This window comes from Colias eurytheme, chromosome 24, assembly GCF_061535395.1.
Source record: "Colias eurytheme isolate Ceu_HAF_F1 chromosome 24, ilColEury1 Martin Lab GWU primary, whole genome shotgun sequence".
NCBI lineage: Eukaryota > Metazoa > Arthropoda > Insecta > Lepidoptera > Pieridae > Colias > Colias eurytheme.
In genome coordinates, this window is record NC_143003.1 from 6,165,194 (window position 1) to 6,188,850 (window position 23,657).

A 23,657-nucleotide genomic window follows, 5' to 3' on the forward strand; every position below is an offset into this window, starting at 1 on the left:
ATTTCATCGTGCCCCTCGCCTCTTTCCTCATCTCTCTAGCACTAAAACATTTAAAAAAAAATGGTTGTCTGTAAAGTCGGTTTACTGACGATAGTTGAACGTGACAACGTCCGATTGTGCTTCCTTGTCGCTCGTTCCGCGCTCTCGCTCGCACTTCAAGCCTTACATGGAACGCCTCAGAGCGAGGTAACGCCGCATGAGTCATGTTTTTTCATGCGTGCAGCCGGCTCCATCGAATTATAAGACGTTGTCACGTCAAAATCTATATATATAAAACTCAAAGGTGACTGATATAGTGATCTATCAACGCACAGCCGAAACCACTGGACATATCGGGCTGAAATTTGGCATGCAGGTAGATGTTAGGACGTAGGCATCCGCTAAGAAAGGATTTCCCGAAATTCTTACGGGAACGGGGAAAAACGGGGATGCACGTACAAAGTCGTGGGAGGAAGCTAGTATAATATAAATAAATATTCGTACCGGATCATCCGGTCTCAACGTAGCGCAGGGTGGTGCAGGCGTCACGGACACCGTCATATTGCTCAAACGATGTTCGCGCAAACGCGTCGAACGGAGCACACGTGCGCGGGCGCCGCAACTCGCGGCACTGGACATCCATTTGTTCTCGCGCGGGCCTGCGGGATTTTGAACTTTATTGTATGGGGTATAGAGTTGATTTTTAAATTAATATAAGAGGAAAAGTGACAAGTTTTGTGAAAGATAAGTTGCAAGTTGATAATTGCAGACGTTAAAACTATGAAACAGGTAATTGTAAAAACTGTTCCGTATTTCTCGCATTATGTAACTAAGGTTAAGACATTAGATTAAAAAATAGCTTTCAAAATACTGTTATACGCAAAGAGGCGAAAAATAAAATATATATCTGAAAGTATTTGTAAAATGGGAATAACTTTATAATAATAATGAAGTCTAACATCTGAAAACGATGATTGAATTATAAACAAAAATGTGTCAAAGAAAAACTCACTCCGCCTAGTCTCAATAGGTTCCTCCTTGATCGGTGTCTTCTTATCATCAGCACCGGGCAGAGCGCCCTCCGTGTGGCTGCCCTCCGCCGGCTCGGGCTCCGAGCTCTTGTACCGGCGGCCGGGGGGCGGAGTCGCCGCCGGGCCCTTGCTCGCGGAGCGACTGCGAGCGTTCACCTTCTCCGGTGTTTGTTCAGTTTTCACTTCGATTTTCTGGTTAGGAACGATGATTGGATTAATTTCGGTGTTATACTATAAAATAATAAATAAAAATCATTTATTGATCAATTTGTGGGTTAGGTACAAACATGTAACATTTGGACCCCAAACTAAGACAGCCTGTATTTTGGGGTCCACCTTCCTTAATGACACAATAATAACAAAACTATAGCATAATATTAACTTAAATAATGATTTAGGTAATTTAGCTATTTTTTATACAAAATAATACAAAATAAATTTAAATGAATATAATACTAATACAGAAATCATGTTATATATATTAAGAATAGCCTGGAAGAGATCGCTAGTAAGCGATAAGGCCGCCTTATGTACTGCATTAATCCGTTTATAATGTTAATTGTTAAATAAATAAATACTTATGTGAAGTAATTTATGTAATACTCGTTTTTAGTGTTTTATACATGACTAGCAGTCCGACCTGGCATTGTCCGTGGTACATTTATAGTCTATACTCTATAGCATAATAGTACTTAGGGATTACGAACATATCCAACAGTGAATTATTATTTGAATTTGGTCTAGTAATTCTTGAGATTAGCAAGTTCAAACAAACACTCTACAGCTTTATATTATTCGTATAGATATATCATATAAGTCATATATGCCATACTAATACAAGTTAAACATACTCATATACATTATAATAACATTATGTTTATTGGTGATTATAAGCATAATCCTGTAAGACAAATACTTATTTTTTCCATATGTTATTATGTTCACACATACACATTACACAGTCTTTTACAAAATAAAATACATCTTTATAAAGTTATATCTTAATTCTCCAAAATGTTGTTCTCCTTGTCACTCTGTGTATAAACAGAAGTGGCACATTATAAAACTGTGTAGTATGTATTTGTGTAAACAAAATGGTCTACTCTATACAAATATAAATTATAATCATAATTATTTTAATATTTTCTGTTTCTGCAGAAACAAAGACAACACAGCCGATGTGCCAGTATTGTCGTAATTTAAACAATAAAATAGCATACGCAATTGGCATTGATAATAATGTTTATTATGTATTGACATTCAGAGGATTGAGGTATTTAATATTCAGTATTTTTTTTTATTTCCAATCAGATAATATATAAACTGTAATTAAAAAGATTATTTGTCAAAAGTTCAATGAAACTATCTATAAACAATAAGTATTTATACGCAACTTGTAGTATATATTATAATTACAGAAATTAATGTCCCAAGTCACCTTGTAACATACTAATTATGATTTTCATATACCTACTAGCTTCGATAAATTATCGTACATAAATCTGCAAAGATGCAGTATTATAAATAAAATGTTATGAACAATATAAACAACCGTTAGAAATTTATTAGCTTTTAAAATTACTATACTATAAATAATTTGTACAAATACATAAAATTAGAGTGTTTGATCGAACCAAAATAAATAACATAGTAGTAGTGTACTATACACTGAAGCTTTAACGAAATAATGATTATTTAAACTATTGTCTGTATGTCTGCTCGTTGCAGATAAACTTCCAAAGAGCAGAACAAATCTTACGACAGTTTAAATAACCATTAAACTACCTATTTAAAAACCTAACAATCTATAGAAAGAGCACATGGATACTAAGTACACATATAACTTATAACAGTACCACACACATTTTAAAAACACACAAACAAACAGACAACTCACCGTCTCCTTATTATCACCGACCGCTCCATTATTCTTGAAAACATCATACGGATACAGGATCCGTTCGTAGTGGCTTTTCAGTATCGAGCCGATGCCTTTGCCCTGGGGGTGACCCATGCGGCGAGCTATCTTCGACCATTTCCGTTCCGCTGAACATACTTCAAAACCACCTGGGGAACAAATGTATTTTATAATCGAAAATTAACAAGTTAAAATTTCAAAAACTGATATTAAATGTGGATAATAAGTTTATAGAATAGCTTTATTAAGAGTCGTGTTTTCGATCAGGTCACGTGTCCTAACGCGAGTTTAAGATTTATACCCATTACAGAAAAAGTGCTCAACGCCGCTAAAGAAGTTTTCACTTCAAAAATTATTAATTAAATACGTCTTTACTTACCAGCCTCTTTAACAATTTTATGTAATGCATATAAGTCCAACGGCTTCCTCTCAACTGTTGGTATCTTCAATACTGAGCCCTGTAGTTCCCAGAATTTTATGATTTGATCCAGGAAATTTAACTTCACCCGTGTAATAGCCTGTTAAGGAATGGTTTAAATTTAAATTATTATTATCCCAATTTGGAAAAGCACAAACTAATCTAATACATGTAAAAACTATTAAAAAGATTATGCAAATTTTCAAATTTATATTCGACAATAATTGATGTAAATTGTGAAAAATACATTTAAATATTTCAAAGAAGAATTTCCATAAAAAATTGTAATAATCAATACACATCGATTATAACCAACACATATTTTTCTTATGTAAATACCTACACAAGAAAAATAAAAGTGTTATGTTGTTCTAATCGACAACAAAAACAGTTAATTATTCAAGAGCATATCTCAAAAACAGGCTATCTATATTTAGAACTATTAAAAATAGTTTTAGCTATACATAAATGACCTAATATAAATGCAGCTAATATCTCTTGCGAGATTACGAAGTCACAGTACACTTAGCAGATTTCCTTTTAAATGAGTAGTGTTATGACTTGAGATTATGAGTACAATTATATGGTTTCATGACTTGCAGCATGAAATATGTATTTTACGAAAACTTCATTAGTCATAATTCAGTTAGAATTCTGCTAGTGTAAAGCAGTTCGAAAATCACAGAAAAAGATCATATTCCGAGATTCAGTATGAATTGTAACATTATCGTAAATAAAACAACTTTTCAAAAAGTGATGTAATGTAATAAATTTCATTCAAACGAAATCTAAGTATAAATGAAACTAAAAGGGCAACATTTATCTGTATAAAGGTTATTATTATATTCTTACCTCTAATTCATTTAATCTTTGAATCCTGGGTGTAAACCGTAGCCTGTCAACATCAACCGCAAATGGTGGCTGCCAATGCTGTAATAAACATCATATTGTCTTGTTGATATTTGAGTGTAAGTTTTCCCTACTATTAGTAAAATAATAACAATTTGACATTAAAAAATGTAATATAATAGAAGAATAATATTTTAAAACGTAAGAAATTATTTTTATAGAGGTCATCAGGCGATCAAGAGCTGCAGATCCTAATATGACTAGACTGCTTAAATAAAAAAATAAGATTAATAACCATAGGTGTGAGTTTGAATTAACACCCAAAACAATAACACATTTCATGATAAAGATAATAAAAACAATTAAGATATTTAATAGGTAATTAAATTGATATTGACAAAAAATTAAAAAGCTGATTCTCAACAAAGAACAACATATTTTATGCAGCTTTTAGCCTCAGATTGTTAGTGAGCTTTATAATATTTGGATTTGAAAGCTATATCGTAGGTGAGAGTATGGCATAAATTTGAGAGAATACATACTGACTACTGTAGGAACTTGGAAATGATTCGCTAATTTCATGTGTCCCTGACTATCTAATCTTTACATAAACAATGATTTATCGGAGGTTAAAAAGGCTTTCAATGAGGAGTGCCCAAATATTTCAGTGTAAAAGTCACTTAATTCACAAATAACATTTTATCATAAACTTTGGTAAATATATTTGGTTTCTAACAGTAGTCACTATCACTTATAAGTGCAGGGAACACTGCTACTGTCAATTTATTGTTAAATGATCAGGGCCATTGCAATAAAATACTGATAGAATGATTTTAAATGTATTGTGCAATAGTAAATTGCCAATTTTACTACAAAACAGGACTTCTGCCTAAGTCAACTATTTCGTGTTATGGCCTATGTTAGCTATTTAAATTATATGCCTGTTTGTTGATATGTTTTATTATTATTTAACACTTTATTGTGCAAGAAACAAAATATACATTAAGGTTACAATAATAAGTTTAAAAAGCACAAAGGGCGGCCTTATCACTATGCAGTGTTCTCTGCCAGGCAACCACGGGGAGAAAGGCAAACGAAGCGCAATATGTTGTTTTACTAGAAGTTGAATGGTAATTTTCAAATCACTTAATAGTTATGGACTCAATTTATTTCTATAATTGCAGTTGATGATAAACACAGTTGTAATCCTTGGGATACATTTTGATAATTAACTATCACAATAATTCATGTGAACTGTGAAAATTACATCTAAAAATTTTGTCGGCATTTAGGTATAAAATTATAAAGAAAAGGATATTTATACAATCCAAAATGTTCTTCCACTTCATGGTTATTTCTGAGGCTGAAAAACTTGGGATACAATTGAAAGTGGGTCAGCGATTTGAAACAGGGCACAATATAATGATTAGTTTATGCAATAGGCACATATTATTATATCACAAATTTTGCTATAAATATAAACAAACATTTTTTAGGTTTTGCGCTCACAATATATTCAAAGTGAAAATTTCAATACATATTATAAAGAACATAATATTTAATTACAAAAATTAGTAATTCATGTTTAAATCAATATTCTACTTACGTAACCTTTAATTTACAAATTATTATAAGACATGTAGCAACACGGTTAGTTTCTTAAAACGATTATTATTATAGCGGTCCGCCCCGGCTTCGCCCGTGGTACATATGAAAAATAGATGTTGGCCGATTCTCAGACTTACCCGATATGCACAGAAAATTTCATGAGAATCGGTCCACCCGTTTCGGAGGAGTATGCAGACTAACATTGTGACACGAGAATTTTATATATATAAGATAAGTTGGATGTGAATAAAATTGATAAATAATTTGATCTTGTTATTATGATTAAATATTATTTTTACAAGGAATGATTTGCTACAAAAAAATTAAATCTTTACATTATTTTGTCAATAAAAAATATATCATTTATTTATTGGAGTACAGTTAGTATTTTAGTTAGCTTCCTTATGTTTATGGTGACCTTTCTTTTTAATGAATTCATAAAATTATAACTGCAGCATTAAATTTTTTCGCCCTATTGCACAATGGATGTCAAAGTTTATACAAATTAAAAAAAAAACTATATGAAAAGTAAGAAATTTATTTCATGACAATACCTAATTATTTTTTAATTATCCTTCACTAACTGTATGCAAGCAATGTAATCACTTAAAAGGACTTATATAATGTATGTATACATTAACATACCTATACACAAAGGAGCACTTGAACTGAAATCTTAAGCAGGGCATATGGCACACATCAAGTCTTACAAAACTTGGTCATATAGGAAAAATATCTAATATACAGTTATGAATTAGGTCCAAGTATGTCTTTTATTATTCAAATTGCTTTATAAATATAAAGAAACCATTTTGCATTGCATTACATAGACACATAAATAAATATTTATACAATTATTTTCTACAAAAGAACATATAAATGCTATTAAAGATGCTTTTTCATGAAAACTGAGTTGGCGATACAGTTATTTGCGACGAAAGTGGTCGAATGGTTCTTTTTTTATCAAAACTATCGTAGGCAGAGGGCACAATACAAAATGGCAACCAGCTTATACCAACAATATGCAAGTGCATTTGACGACAATTTTATGCATTTTAAACTTTGTATCAAAACATAATTTGAGACATAGATACATTTCAGATAATAAATTAAAGAATTGATATCTTCGATAACACAAAAAACTAGAAGACCTGTTACCACGGTTGCATCATAGATGTTTTAAACGTGCACGAATAGGGTTATAAAACTAAGCTGTATGCAAAATTGCACTGAAAACTAATAAAGATACTCAAAAGCTTTCGATTAAACACAAAGAAAATAACTTACCGCGGGGGGTTTTATTTTGCAAATCCCCGACTTTTCAGCTATTGGTCTTATTTTACTGATGTACGCCAGAGGATCCAAGAACTCTTCTGGTGTTGGCTCGAAGACAGGGGCTTCTGGAGGCACGGTGAATGTAAAATTATCTGGTTTCATGGGGGACGCCGAGTCCCCCATACTAACTTCGACATTAGCTTCGTCACATTTTCCCATTTTTGAGAAAAACCTATGCAGTTCTCACTATTTTAACAAAAACTAACACTTTAACATTATCCAACGTTAAGGGATGAATAAAGCACGTCCACAAAGAAAAAGTAGTATGAAAATTTGCCTTTCCATAAGGAATCTCAAAGAAATAATAATTGAAATTATCACCAACAAATAACAGAACCCACTTGCACGTCCGCCATGCAAAATTGAACTTTCGAAACTCTAGTATTGCCAGTAGAAAATTTGTATATTTTTCAATGAGTCAACACATCGACCTATTTGTTGTACAAAATACAGATAAAATATGAATATGAGATAGCATGGCGCAATTTAAATATTTACACAAAAAAATATAACGAGTAACCCACATAATATATTATAAACGTGAGAGTACCAAATAATAAGTGAGCAAAAGTGAGTTAGGGCGAGTGAAGTGAATTCTGCCTTACCTTAGAATTTATACATTTTTTCACATTTCACTGAGAAGCTGTGACAGTTCTAACTTTGGCCTCGCATTATTTTATTCATGTCTAGATCAGCTATCATAAAAACATTATTTTATCCACTTTAAAAAAAGAAAATTGGGTTCATAAACCGCGTTTCCATCTGCAAGAAAAAATTCCGCGTTTCCACTTTCCACCTGCAAGTAGACTTGCAAGTTGCTGTCAGACAGACTCTCGGACATTTCTTGTGGAAGTTTTCTTGCAGATGGACAGACGGCCTTATGTGCAAAAATAGTTTATCGAATACTGACACACAATTAGAAACAGGTAACACGATGAAGTAGTCATCAAGTTTATTTAACATTTGTGTATTAAAGTATTAGAGATTAAGCATTATTTCATATGTAATAGAACACCCGTTTATCTAGTTTTATAATAAATTGCTTAATTTTAATCAAACGTTAGCTTAAATTAATAAAATCAAACAACTTTAGGTGAAGTCTGATTTCCGCGTATTTTCAGTCTGGACAACAAATTAGAAACAGCATGTTTCGAGTGTTCTAAAGTCAAAACCTATTAAAATGCCGTCAATGTTTTTTTCATCTATAAATATTTGCACCGTTTTTTAAACATTCTATCTAAAAGTTTCTGAAAATTAATTTACTTTGCAGCAAAAATGGGTAAAAGTAAGATTCGTGACCCATCAACAAGAAAAATAATTTTAAGTTTACATTTTGACAAAAACTGGAGTTACAGGAAAATTGCAAATCATTTAGAGTGTTCGATAAAAAGATATTCAATGCTATAGTTTATTTCAAAGAGCATGGTACTTCTGATTAAGTGCCTAGAAAAGCTTGACCATGAAAAACTACTGCTCGCGAGGATAGGTAAATTATTCTTTTCGCAAAGATAGATCCATTTAAAGGTTCCAATTCTATTAGGAAATATGTTTTTGCAAACGTGTGAAAATCTCTTACAATCTGAGCCACGACGTTGTAAAGCCGTTGTTGTCTATAAAGATTATAACAATCTAAAAACAACCCCATACTATAATGTTTCCTCCGCCTTGCTTAACTGTTTTTAATTTATTATCTAAGGTATGGTTAACTGGACGACGCGCGTATCTTTTGCCATCAGAATTGATTAAATTAATTTGTTTCGTCCCAAAATAAAACTTTTTCACTGGCGGACTGTTCTCAAACAATATTTCTTAGTAAATGCAAATCGTCGTTCCCTGCCTAATAAGAAGCTGTACTTTCCTGGCGTCTCTCACAAACAATTTTGCCTCGACTTAGCACCCGAAAACCGATCTCATCGACACATGGCGTGGTTCATCTTCGGAAAAAACTAATTTTATAATAGAATTTGAGCTTTTAAATGGATCCATTTTTGCCAAAAGAATCATTTGCCTATCCTCGCGAGCAGTGATTTTTCATGGTCCAGCTTTTCTAGACACTTGATCAGAACTACCATGCTTATTGAAATAAACTATAGCATTGAATATCTTTTTATCGAACACTCTAAATGATTTGCAATTTTCCTGTAACTCCAGTTTTTGTCAAAATGTAAACATAAAATTATTTTTCTTGTTGATGGGTCACGAATCTTACTTTGACCCATTTTTGCTGCAAAGTAAATTATTTTTCAGAAACTTTTAGATAGAATGTTTAAAAAACGGTGCAAATATTTATAGATGAAAAAAACATTGACGGCATTTTAATAGGTTTTGACTTTAGAACACTCGAAACATGCTGTTTCTAATTTGTTGTCCAGACTGAAAATACGCGGAAATCAGACTTTACCTAAAGTTGTTTGATTTTATTAATTTAAGCAAACGTTTGATTAAAATTAAGCAATTTATTATAAAACAAGATAAACGGGTGTTCTATTACATATGAAATGATGCTTAATCTCTAATACTTTAATACACAAATGTTAAATAAACTTGATGACTACTTCATCGTGTTACCTGTTTCTAATTAAACGTCCACCACTGTATATACCTATAGGTCGCGTCATGTGAAAAGAACGCTGACGGTTAAGCTGCGCATTGGCGATTTATTGGTCTATTTGGTGATAATTATGAGGTGGTATAAGAATAACAAATATGTATGTAGTTGCGAAGCCACGACTCGAGAGCCTGCTTCAAAAATAAAATAAGCAGCAAATAACTTTCGTGCTAAACTCGATACATGCCAAAACACACCCCATCACTTTCATCCAGCGTTCTTTTTACATGATTCGCGTTATAATATTCTAATTCACAATTATTATAAATGCAATCCATAGCACATAATATAATGCTACTTTAACCGAATACCACACGAACGACACCGCGAGTTTCACTTATTGCAATAGGTAGGTAATTATTTTATAGTTGTGATTGATAACAGGTTAAATTAAGAACGCTTAATAAATAATGCATTGCTATATTTCGCTGCTATATGATAAATGATTGTTATTAATAGAACGTAGAAAATAAAAATATTTTATCGAGATATTATGATAATGGACAGCTAATAAGACAATAGAATTATCAGTTTGAACAGATTGCAATACATAAAATTGGTCAAAAATTATTATTTTATAGCCTGAGTTTACGAATATTTTATATGAAGAGGTTAGTAGTTTAAATAAAATTACGATTGTATATTATTAGCAGTACATTTTTATCTGACAAATAAAACATTGTCGTGTAGACGTGTCTTTAATTTTAATGTGTTGCCATACGCTAAAATGTATTAACAAGAACACAACAGCGCAGGCTCGAACACAATCGATGAACACATCCGTCATCCGCCGCCATTTGCCAAAGGAAGGTTGATCGCTGCCTTGAGGTGCAGCGCAAGTGTCGTTGGTTTGACTATGTCGAGTGCATAATTTGTTTTTTTTCGATTAAACTGTGAACTGAGTGCACATAAAATAAGTTAAAATGATTGTGAGGTTTTTGAGCCTTCTGTGGGTCGGAGTTTTCCTGGCTTCGGCACACAACGGTGGAGGAAACAACGACAATGAAGGTAATTCTAACCCTTCTATTTGTTTTTCTTTTATGCTTCGCCTTCACCTGATGAGGATATAATTTGCATATTTTTTATTTATATTCCATGTCAACGAAGAGTTATTGTAGTGATGTCATTAATGATCATTGAAGAATATATATTTTAAAATTCCCGCTATACATTGAATTAATATGTATCGATGGTAAAAATACGATAATGAAATCTTGCATAAATTGTTGTTTCCCGGCTTTCGAAAATATGTCTATGGTGTGCATGGATTTCTGAAGAAACTGGTCGTGTGGGTGTTAGGTGAACCGGATTGACCACTTCTTGTGATACTGCACATATACATTGACGACGGTGACCCGGTGAGCCTGTGGGCGTACGCCTTTTGCAGTTGATTCATTTTCGATATAGGTAGGTAGTATTCGCAAGAGGTGAATAAGAGGCCTGTTAAATTTATCTGGCAGTCATTTACATAGTAGCTCACCAAAACATTGAATACCTTTCACATTATTTTTCACACAGATTAAGGGACTTATTAAAGAACTAATATCCCAAAAACAGTGAATGGAATGCATCATTATATTTAATTATATCTTCTTGTACTCCTGATTTCAGTCTATAATAAGGTTAAATCATAACTAAACAAAAGATATTAATTACTGTAACTAAATGAAAGATTTTCTCACAGGCCCAATTTATTGAAGACATGAACAATGAAAACATTCTTAAGTTTTCATTATTTTTTAAAAGATCCAAGATATTGAAGTTGAATGAAGTAATGGAAAATCAATTAACATTTTCATGTAAAAAGAAATGTGTTTTTTGTAACATTTTAACACCTCAAGAGGAATTCTGTGTACAGATTTTGTATTGTCTAATGAGAAATGTGTTCTTTTGTGTAAAAGACTTAAGAAAACATTTCCTTGTTAAATAGGGATTTAAAAAAATATTTAAACCCATTGTGATTTGTGAAGTCTAAAGAAATTATAGAATTAACAATAGATTTATAAATATTTTATTAGTAGGTATGCTAAAAGCCTAATTTGTAAAGAATCCATTATGTATAAAATCATGAAATTTATTACACAAACAAGATTTTACTTTTATTAAAATTCAGTTATTAGGTGTAAATTAATTAGTTTGTACATAACAATTTTCATTAATGTAAAACATGGTACCTAAGTATAATATATATGTTGTTTCAAAACAAGTATTGATGGCCCCACAAGGTGCTGTAGATAAAATGATGTCATTGTATACTGTGAGATGTTTTTAAAGATTTTAGTTATCAAATTGTAGGTAACATGTATTAATAACCAACTGATTTATATGCAAGCAAACTAAAATAAACAATTTTTAAGTATAAAATACAAGTTACAAGAAATATTACCTACATAGGTACTTTTACAGACTATAAATTCAGTAACAAAAGAAAAATACATTACATTATCAATTAAATAGATAATATTTATATAATTTAGCATACAATTTTACAATTACAATATGTAATAATAACAGGCACTACAAGCAAAGTATAAGCATGCAGTTATTGCATGTAAATCATTACCTCAATTTTATACATGTATCAAAGAGCCCTCATGAGACAATATACATAATATTGATATATCTAATTGTACAATAGTCATGGCCAAACGTTTATTCAATCTGCTAGATCATAATAATGAATGTGCCTATGATTCACGCGATGTCGTCATTGTGGTCATTCTATTTTTTTTCGCGCTTAAATTCGCAATGTAGCTTTTCATATTTGGTGCTGCCAGTTTGCGCATTGTGAATTAATGGCGTATTAGCATAATTAACCTCTCCAGATGATGTCCGACGGAAGAGGCTATAAAACACCGGTGGCTTCCTATGGATTAGCTTTTCTAAAATATAATCGGCGCTTTGAATATTTTATGGCCCATTACCGAGGTTCGAATTGTTGGGCGATATCTCTTGATAAATTTACGTAATAAGGATGCTAAGGATAAGCGTCATAAAAGCTGAAATGTGTCTTCCAGTTTCCTTTGTAAGGTTTTTGTGAATGCCTTATAATAATAGATATAGGATTCCACCTCTATTAATGCATTTTAAAAAGACTTTTAAACAAACAACTCTAGTTTTTGGTAAATAAGCGCTTACAATAAATTATTTCTCACGTTCCGTTCGTTACTTTCATTATATAAATACTTATTTCTTACGTTCTAGAAAAAAAAACAAATATTTTTTTTTTCGTATGGTATTGCAACGCGATACAACATACGATTTATAAAACACATACAATATATTTGTGATTATAAATTAAAATTGAAAAAGTAGGTTGTAAACATAGAAATCTAAATAACAAGACACTAGAAGTCGTAAGCGCGCGTGACATTGTCGCCGCTCAGGTGGTTACCATTCCACAAGTCTGTTCGTCGCTTGGTGGTCGCTGGTTCAGTTGTTTCTGACACGTGCGTGAGTAAACATGGTGTGTTACAGCATTTCCCAGTGCGGAAATTCTTCCATAAATTGTAATTATACTAATAAAGGAATAACATTTCACCGGCAAGTATTTTTGTTTATAAATATTGCCGTTTTTCCTTAAAATTAAACAATATTTACAAACAATACGAATGACACAGTCAACCGTTCCTCTCATCACGTTTAGCTATACATTGCCTTTTACTATTGTCAACATCTGACAGGTCGGTTGTTATAACTGCCAGATGTTATCAAATGACAATTACAAGAAGCAATGTACTGCATTGTTAACGATAAAGAGTAAATAGTCGCAAGCTAGTGATGTGATGTGTTAAAATTTTTCGATATCGTAATACGATGTTTTTTTGCGTAATATCACGACTGATGGAATAATTGGATTATATTTTAATTTGAATTCTATTTTATTTTTATAACTGATATATAACTTTTTAAACTAAGTACATCGATACAATCATTTTCGGACAATTTTACTGTCGATACAGAATCACATTAATTAAATATACAATAATGCCATAATGTAAAGGACATTCTTCGCTTAGGTTGACAAAACTATTTTATGTTAAATATATATTCTTTGTAGATTTCCACAACGCCGTCCTGACATTAAGGACGAATGGATATCCGCGACTGGGAAAAGAAATTGGTTCCCTACAGGCTATAGTAGGATATGTTCAAAACATTTCAAAGAAGATAATTTCAATTTCACAACAAAAAGACGTACATTAAGTAATTGTTATAACTCTTATAATTTTTGGTGGTCTGGCGCGGTTCTGCATCAGGTGTTCGAGATTTTCAAATTTAAACTCTCAGTTTCTAAACCCCCTCCATTTTTTTAAATATATAATGTACAGACACTGTTTTATTATTTGTATATATAGATAAAAAAATATTTAAGTACATAACATGTTTTTATTTCTTATACCTATATGTACAGTCTGCCGTGGGCCCACGAGATGAGCCTACAACTGTATTAAAATCAACAACTATATATTTCTTATTTGTTAACTATCACTTAACTATCGATAACAAGGCTGATGAATTCTTACATCACTAAAGCGTTGAATGAACGTTAATGAAATTTCAACCTTATTTCTATGCGTTGAGGTTAAAAGTTATATCTATCAAAAATTAACGCCCTCTGTTGTCGAGTAGCCGAACTTTTTCGTATTTGAAGTTTCTAAGCAAAAGGAAACAAAACATCTTACGTACCTAGGGATGTTATACTAAAATAAACCGTAAATTCGTGAGTTAGGGTACATATTAAAATGCGAAATTTATTATTTATGTTAGTTTTCATTAAAATGAAGCTGTCCAATAAAAGGCATAGTTTACTTGTGTGAACTGTCTAGATATCGTTTTAAATGTGTGGATTTTGGCGACAGTGGTTTTCATACTAATTATGACATTATAGCACTTCTATGTGTCTTGTTATTTAGATTTCTATGGTTGTAAATGTCTCGCAAGCGGTGCAAAAACGTGTTTGACTCAGGTTTATTATTTTACTAGCGACCCACCCCGGCTTCGCACGGGTGCAATGCTGATACTAAATACACTACAGAAAAACTGTGAACGTTGTATATAAAAACATAGCGGCCCGCTCCGGCTTCGCACGGGTATAAAATAATATATAGCCGGGCGGCCGGCTGGTACCTACCGGCGCAAACGCTACGTCCCGCAATTTTTAAATCTGTAATATCTTCGAAAATATTCACTTAAATCATAAGGTGTAAAGGGCCATATAGATCTATATTAAATGAACAATGTATTCAAGGTATTTAATTGGTTAAGGATAGGACAAAGGACATAGGACAGAGAAAGCGACTTTGTTTTATACTATGTAGTGATGAAACCTATCATTCTATAAAGGTTTAATTAAAGACCGAAATGTGATATTCTGTAAATGTTTAATTACGTAAATCAATTAGTTGCCGTCGTAAATATATCAACGTGTTCATTATCCTTACTCGATCTTGGACTGGAATAAGTTTAATTAATGCTCTCCTTTCGAATTAAACGTAAACATGATAGTTCAGTGTTTAAAGTCACGAATATAGATAAAAAGTGTGATGTCGTTGACCTAATTGTTATGGTAAGGAATTATCAAAAATGCATCGTAATTCGTAACAATTCGCAGAAAATTATGTTGAAGAATTTTTTCATTCCGTGTTATTATTATACACTAGCGGTCCGCCCCGGCTTCGCCCGTGGTACATATTTCGTAATAAAAGGTAGCCTATGTTCTTTCTCAGGGTCTAAAGATTGTCTGTGCCAAATTTCATCAAAATCGGTTAAGAGGTTTATGCGTGAATACATACATAATTACAAACTTTTCCTCTTTATAATATTAGTATAGATATATTGTGTAGGTATTTTGATTAGTTGTATTAAAGTAATAATATTATTTCATAATAATACGTTTTAATATATTTGTAACCTACATTTGAATTACATGTATTCAACATGGCACCAGGTATATAATATGCACTCAACGCAGTAGGTACACAAGTTTTATTGGTATAACAACGTTTATGTAAGTGCTCTAGGTACTCGACATTATTATATGCTACCGCTTTGCTACTCTGCGGTGATTCGGGCGTGAATAAATTACTAAAACATTGCAGTTACTGCAGAGGTCTTAAGACTACAAATTCAATGCTGTATTTTGATATACGTAGTAGATATACGTAGTATTTGGGGTAGAATAATTTAACGAAGGTAAATGTTATGGTTTTGTAGGTTATAGAGACTATTAAATGTTATCTTGATGTATCGAATTAAAATTGCATTTGGTTTGGATATTGACAGGCGTCGCTAAAAGCATTTTTTCGTTATTGATTGATTAATGTGAATTTAATCAAATACTTTTTACGTACATAATATCTGTTGCTGTGCGTTTGTTTTTAAAGAATATAAGTAAAGCAAAATATAAATGTAAATAATATTTATTGTATTATTCTGTATTCATATTGTACTTATTTCTATCTTAAATTCCATATTGTCTGCAGCAGAATCTTAAATAATACACGCTACTTCCCTTTTTACAAATGGCTACGCAAAAATGGCGTGATTTGTTTACAAATCTCTCAATAAAGACCCACATCTGGGATCAGGGCTGTCAGCAAAACTATTTTTGTATTATTTATTCATATTTGCACATCAAAATAACTGTATTATGCCGATGAAAGACATACGTGTTATGATTTCATTGTTTATAATAGCGTGCAACAATACAATGCTCACTATTTTATGGATTAGCTTTAAAAAACGTTTTAGTTACTTAAATTTATCACCTCACATTTTTATAGAATAGTACCTAATTTGCAAGATATAAATTATTGACCCTTCTGATAAAACGTATGCCATATAGTTTTCATTTATGAGTGTCTTTTAATAATAGCTAATAAAAAAACTAACAACTGAATAATATAAAATTTCCCGTGGTGGCAACCCTACGAGCGCAGCTTGTCTCATTTTTTGTTCAACTTGCCGGTGGCAGGTGGCAGTTTTTTCTACTCGTTTCCGCATCTGTGTCGGACCTGCTAAATGACGTTATCCTTATGATACTGTTTTACGTATATTACATGGGTGTTTTAGATATGGATGTAGCAGGACAACTAGTGGATTATCTAGTAGATACATAATTATAGATACCACTAAAAGATACTTTTAACGTGATGTGAAAAATATGGTAAAATAAAAAGCAATTATGTGATAGTTAAGGATTTATTTAAATAAGTAATTTCTGTTAGTTATACGGAGCTTTAAAAGTTTTAAACACATCAACATTAAATAAATCTTTCTTTCATTTTTGTTATTACGACAACAAGTCTATCTAGTAAATAATCTATCAGTGAAGAAATGATAGCCCGCAGAACCGATGGCCGTTGGGGCAGAAAGGTTCTCGAATGGAGACCACGTACTGGACGACGAAGCGTGGGACGACCACCCACAAGATGGACAGACGACCTGGTCCGAGTGGCAGGGAGCCGCTGGATGCAGGCCGCCGGTGACCGGTCGTGGTGGAAAACCCTGAGGGAGGCCTTTGTCCAGCAGTGGACGTCCCACGGCTGAAAAGACGACGACGACGACGACGAAGAAATGATGGACACTGTATTGCTCTATAGCGATCTTTTCCAGACCAGTAAATTAAGAAATCTATGCAAGTCTAAGGCTGAGTTTGAATGCTAATTTGATAGACTTGTGACTTAGGACTATAATTAGATGATAATTGAGTCAATTACCTACCTATAGCACAGGTAATAATTAAAGGTCTTAGGTTCTATCTAATTGACTTGATAAGTGTCGCATGATTTTCGATTGATTATTACCAAATAAGGTTTCTTATAGGTAATTAACGTTAACCTCTTCATTTTTTAGAGACATTAGGTTGCCTTTGTTTGAAGGTTCTATCTATCTATGTAGTAAAATGTTTCTAAATCTGTTCAACTTTTACTTTTCTACTTTCATCGTACTAAACTAAATTTCTCTTTGTTTAAGCACACGAAAATAATTATTTTCAAGGATACTTACGCTAATGCTCACAATCAAGTGCTTCCGTACGCGACATTCGCGTGACAGCATTGTTATATATTTGCGCAACGTGTCTCTTTAAAATTTTCTCTTTCTACCCACAATTTCAAAGACGAGAAAGATATCAACTTATCAGCCATTAGGCGTATATTTGAACCATAAGTCAATCGTTGGCTGATAATTTCCTTTTACGTCGACTTTAGAACATCTTTTTAATTTTTTTTGTACCCACAAATTTGACGACAAATTAACAGCCAACTGTTGGCTTATATTGGAAACAGTTGGCTGATAGGTAAATTTCTTGACCTTAGAATATATCGGGACAATTAAATATCTATGAATAGAAATAAAAACCTTCCAGCGTGGAACGCAACGCGAAACAACCAGTCTCATCTCAAGGGCCTGCAAGTGCTTTCTCTATTTTGAAATCGCTTTAAACGGTAAAGTAGGTTACGTAATTGCTTGCATCGTGTATAAAGGACTGAATGAAAAGTGGGAATTACAAAACGATTCGAGTGCCAGTGCATTTTATAAAAAAATTGCATCTTTGACTTGCTTGCACTTTGTGGCCAGTTTTTGAGATGTTTTTGAAGACTTGTGTGGTTTTTTGTTTGGAAGGGTGTGTAGTATTGCATGTTATAATATTATACTTGAATATGTTTTTGGTCATTTAATTATATTGACACCACTACATAGTATAAAACAAAGTCGCTTTCTCTGTCCCTATGTCCCTGCTTATTATGCTTAAATCTTTGAAACTACGCAACGGATTTTGATGCGGTTTTTTTTAATAGATAGAGTGATTCAAGAGGAAGGTTTTAGTATATAATTTATTAGGTATTAGACAAAGCAGGTGAAGCTGCGGGCGGTTAGCTAGTTATATATATAATATATTTCTACTCCAACAGCTATATATTGCCTTTGTGTGTTTTCTTAAATCGCGCTAATATCAGCTATGTAATATAAAGTGAGCTTAATAATAATTAAGCTGTTAATCTTAGCTTAATACAATTGGAAGATAAGTTAAGCTCAGATTTACCAGCGGTTTACAGAAGCTATGGTTTCTAGTTATTTTTACGATATTTGCCAAGTGTTTGCGGATTTTTAGGTTTATTTTAGAAACTGTATTTACATTCAAACAGTTAAAGAAACAAAAACAATAAATAGAAAGTAGTGACTAAGTTTCTTACACAATTTGCTAGAATTTTAAGGTTTTGACTTCGAATTTTCAAAATTATTTTAAAGATTATTTTCTTCTATTACAAGTAAGATCACAGGAATGCAATGAATATTAATCAAACTAATACCTTCATTTTTTATTTAGTTTCAAAGATAGTACCTCTGTATAGGTACCTACATACATACCTTATCGATAACAAGTTATGGGTACGGCAATATTATCGATATCGAAAGTGTAGTTATCGATTGCAGACTGCACTAGCGGTGTGGGATGACCCACTTTATGGAACCGGTGAAAACTGGTGGCGTGGATGGTGTTTAGGAGGTATGGCGTGAATAAGGTTTGGATGATTCTTGTATGGAGAATTTGTGAATTATGAAATAGTACCTACTTACCTAAACCACAGATTAGATACTAGTTTTAACATAGGTACAGGACTTGCTTACCTGTTGGACATCCATACTAATATTATAAATGCGAAAGTAACTCTGTCTGTCTGTCTGTTACTCAATCACGTCTAAACTACTGAACCAATTTTCGTGAAATTTGGTATGGAGATATTTTGATACCCGAGAAAGGACATAGGCTACTTTTTATCCCGAAAAAATGACGTAATCCCGGAATTCCCACGGGAACGGGAACTATGCGGGTTTTTCTTTAACTGCGCGGGCGAAGCCGCGGGCGGAAACCTAGTTACATATAAATGTACAATCATTAATAACCTTTAAGGATTATATTTATATCACAGTTGTCACTTTTATGTTGGTCCAGGTTATAGTTTTCCAATTACTATCTTATGGGATAGTAGCTTAGCCTAGAACATAAGCTATGCCTGGAAGAAATCGCTTTTAAGCGATAAGGTCCCCTTTTGTACTTCGCATCCAAACAGATATATATTATACTGTACATTGTAATATTAAATGGTGTGGTACAATAAATGATTAAATAAATAAATAAAGAAATAAGCTAGGTATGTCACAAATTCTTATACTAAAATCCGAGCAGTGATTTTCCTGTAAAAGAGTAACAAAGATAAGTCCATCTTTACAAACTTTCGCATTTATAATATTATTATAGGTAGTAGGATAGGATGATAGTCGTCACGTCACAATAACAAAATTACTCAAACTAATAAAATTACTAGAAAATGAGAGTTGCGGCTGAATGTCTCCTGTGTATTGAGAGTGGTCTAATTAAAGGGTTGGCTTCAAATTAATGTTATTTATAACTTTGTGCACATAATCCCATGTTAATATTCCGGGGATTCTGCGTCCCGTGTCAAAAGTTTGAAACGTGACGCGTGAATGTTTCTTCGAATCCAATTCTATAGAGATATAATATGTATTAAGGGAATTTGAAAAGCATATATGCATTGATGATATGATTTATGAAGGAGAAAATCAGTAGATGGTGATAGCTGTTAAGATAAAATAGCTTTCGTTTATCCACTTTAAGTGTATTCGATCTAATTGCAATAATCATCTGACTGGATCAATTGAGACTTATCGTTGCAAAGAGCGAATACAATTATTTGTGTAAACAGGTATTTAAAAAAAAATCTGAACACTTTTGATCCTTGCTTTCAGTAGATGTGGTGCATTTAATTTAAAAATATATTTCATTATAGTCCGGGATACATCGCCCATTTTTGCAAGTGATTACTATCAAGCTAATTTTTCGTGAGTAGCTTTATTTTGATGAGATGCCCAATAATTTCATGTACGAAACTCTCGATTGTGGTAGCTTACAGAGGTAACAAGGATAAAAATTTTTGATTTGACGGTTCTCAAATATTTATTACGCAATTTGTAGGACAATATGTCTGTTGAATTATATAAGTATTAAATAAGTGAAAATAAAAAAATCAGCTGGTTAGTAATCATTTATGATGACTTCGTTATCGATACACATTGGAAAGGGGGACTCTTTGATCAAACCATAGATTTTGTAGGACAAATATTTTTTCGAATAATTTAGATAATTATCTTGAGATTGAACAAAAAAAAACATTCAGTTAGTAATTAATATTTGAGAACCATCAAATCAAAATATTTTATCCTTGTTTCCTCTGGTAGCTACCACAATCGAGAGTTTTGTTAATGAAATTATTGGGCATCTCATCAAAATAAAGCTACTCACGAAAAATTAGCTTGATAGTAATCACTTGCAAAAATGGGCGATGTATCCCGGACTATTATAATTAAACATGAATAAAACGAACCAATTTTATTGGACCCGAGTGCAATTTTACACATCGATACAGTACGTTTTCGAATAATTCTACTCAAAACAATGTCAATATAAATTGAAAAGAATTCCACATTCAAAGATGGAGTAAAAAAAACAGAAACAGAAACAAAACACATACAGATCAGAGACAAGGCAGCGAGGGTACGTGCGACAGACAATACATAAAAACCCAAAGAATATTCGATCCCTCTGGGGTTATTTTGTCCTGTATACAACTCCCTCACATGTTAAAACTTTTGAAGCCTCCACATGTGTTTCAGTTGGAATAAATCCAGCCTCGTTCCGGTCCATTAAACTTTCTCTTTGCTGATGCTGGTGTTAATTAACCATGTTGTCGTAATACATTATTGAATGGTTTTATGTGTATGGTTATATAGGTATGTGGCCTCTATACATTGTATAAAACAAAGACACTTCCCGCTGTCGTCTCTATATGTGCTTAAATCTTTAAAACCACGGAACGTATTTTAATTATCTAATGAATATAGTAGTTCTCGTCGAAGGTTTTATTAATAAGTGTATAATTCGTTAAAACAGAACAAAACTGCGGGCGGAAAGTAGTTATTCCAGTTTCGATGCTTTAGCTGTTATTGTCAGGAGGGAATATATAGATATATTTATTTCGATATAGAGTTATCGAAATCCTCGATCGAGAGGATGCTTAAATTAAAAAGTCACGTAAAACGATATTGTTAAAAAAAAGGAAAATAAAGTGACAATCTGGCGTGACGTGTGACAACACTGACGTTCCATGTTTGACAGAAGCGAAACAGATTGTATAAACGGAAAAAGAACAGTTTATACATCGACCCTCCATTCTGATTTTTTTAAAAGTAACTATGATATTATTATATTAGTAATTATGTATTTATTTTTCAATGACGCAGTAGGAAGACGATTTTAAACAAAATTATATTGTAAGCTAAAATGAGGATATCAATCTCAACTCCATAAAAAACTTAAAATTCACCAAATAAGGTACTACTTTGAAAAATGTACGATAGCTTTATGTTTGTTAGTCATTTATAAGTAACAATTGCAAACTGCAGATTTAACTGACCTTTGGCCATTCAACTGTACCGGCATTGTGATGCTTTACTAGAAACATGACGTATTATTCAGAGTTTGTACGATAACAGTAACTTGAGAAAGTTGATCCATGTTTGAGTTTAGATTGTGAATAGATTTAAATAAAATAAATAAATAAAAATCGTTTATTTGTTTCAAAACACAGTGTACAATCATTTTAGAATACACTAGTCCCCACACTAGGATCCCCTGTGTTGTGGGAAACTAGTCTCTTCCTATGTTACAGAAGTATTTTTTTTAGTTTCTAAAAATTAAAAGCTATACATTGCAGTGTAAGAAATATAACAAAAAACGAAAATAAAAGATTTGACCTTAGTCTTGCTACGTTGGTGGTTATTCATAAGGAACGTAAAAATCTATTTTTTATTATAAACCTAATTTTGGGTTCATATAATTATTTTAAGTAGTAGGTCAGTGTATACATGTACACATACAATAAAAACTGTATTTTCTTCTGTTTGTTTTTTGCCACTCTGATCTATTCAGAAATTAAGTGGATTAAAACGTTTAAGAATCAAAATAATTTATTCTAATGTCCCAATTCAGAAGGCAATAATATAAAAACGAATGGTACGATAAATCTCTCGAATATAAACAAACCTGTTTCTAATACTATTGTAACACTATTCTATAGAAGCAGGAAGGAACCCAAAATGTGTCTATAGCGTTATATTTTTAGGTCAATGGTATAAAAATCCTGGACAATAGCGGGCAGGCTTTTTACTGAGATGGCGTTCAGGTACCAGTAGTATAATGGGATGGAACGAGGATACAATGTGGCTTAGTGGCTTATGTGTCCCCTTTTACGATGTTTACTGGGAAGAAGTGTAGAATTGGGTCAGCGGAATATCGGTCAAATATCTGTTTGAATATGGTAGTTTCTTTAAGAGTCATGCAAATACATTAAGAATGTAAAAGCTTGATTTATAATTAAATAGCTTTCCGCCCGCGGCTTCAAAGAAAAACCCGCATAGTTCCCGTTCCCGTGGGATTTCCGTGTTAAAACCTATCCTATGTGTTAATCTCAGTTACCTTCTATATGTGTGCTAAATTTCATTGGAATCGGTTCTGTAATATTTGCGTGAAAGAGTAGCAAACATATGTACATACATACACATACATCCATCCTAACAAACTTTCGCATTTATAATATTAATCAAAATAACAATTAGAGCTAGCGCGCACGAGCAACTTTGTCTCCGCAACTATTTTGTCTCCGCAACTATTTTGTCTCTCCATCCATGGGCTAGTATGAAAGTGCGCGCACGTAGCGACGCAACTCCCCATACAAATTGATGGGAGAGACAAAATAGTTGCAGAGACAAAGTTGCTCGTGCGCGCTAGCTCTTAATGGTGTTTTAAATATGTAGCTGGAGAGTTGT

At 32.5% G+C, this 23,657-nt stretch overlaps 2 protein-coding genes across 2 annotated transcripts in view; one reads left to right on the plus strand and one right to left on the minus strand.

Moving 5' to 3' along the window:
* Kdm5 (Lysine demethylase 5) overlaps positions 1-7,500 on the minus strand; it is a 32,359-nt gene extending 24,859 nt beyond the window's left edge. Inside the window, exons 1-6 of the mRNA XM_090115835.1 lie at positions 7,091-7,500; positions 4,199-4,276; positions 3,308-3,446; positions 2,908-3,077; positions 992-1,202; positions 484-638 (exon numbers count right to left, since the gene is read on the minus strand). Of these exons, the coding sequence (XP_089971961.1) occupies positions 484-638; positions 992-1,202; positions 2,908-3,077; positions 3,308-3,446; positions 4,199-4,276; positions 7,091-7,297 (960 nt within the window). The 5' untranslated portion in view covers positions 7,298-7,500. The remainder of the gene's footprint in view (positions 1-483; positions 639-991; positions 1,203-2,907; positions 3,078-3,307; positions 3,447-4,198; positions 4,277-7,090) is intronic.
* A 2,995-nt stretch (positions 7,501-10,495) lies between these two features.
* The window catches only part of Cals (calsyntenin 1), a 189,928-nt gene continuing 176,766 nt past the window's right edge, over positions 10,496-23,657 (plus strand). The window contains exon 1 of the mRNA XM_090115663.1: positions 10,496-10,754. Within this exon, the coding sequence (XP_089971789.1) occupies positions 10,670-10,754 (85 nt within the window). The 5' untranslated portion in view covers positions 10,496-10,669. The remainder of the gene's footprint in view (positions 10,755-23,657) is intronic.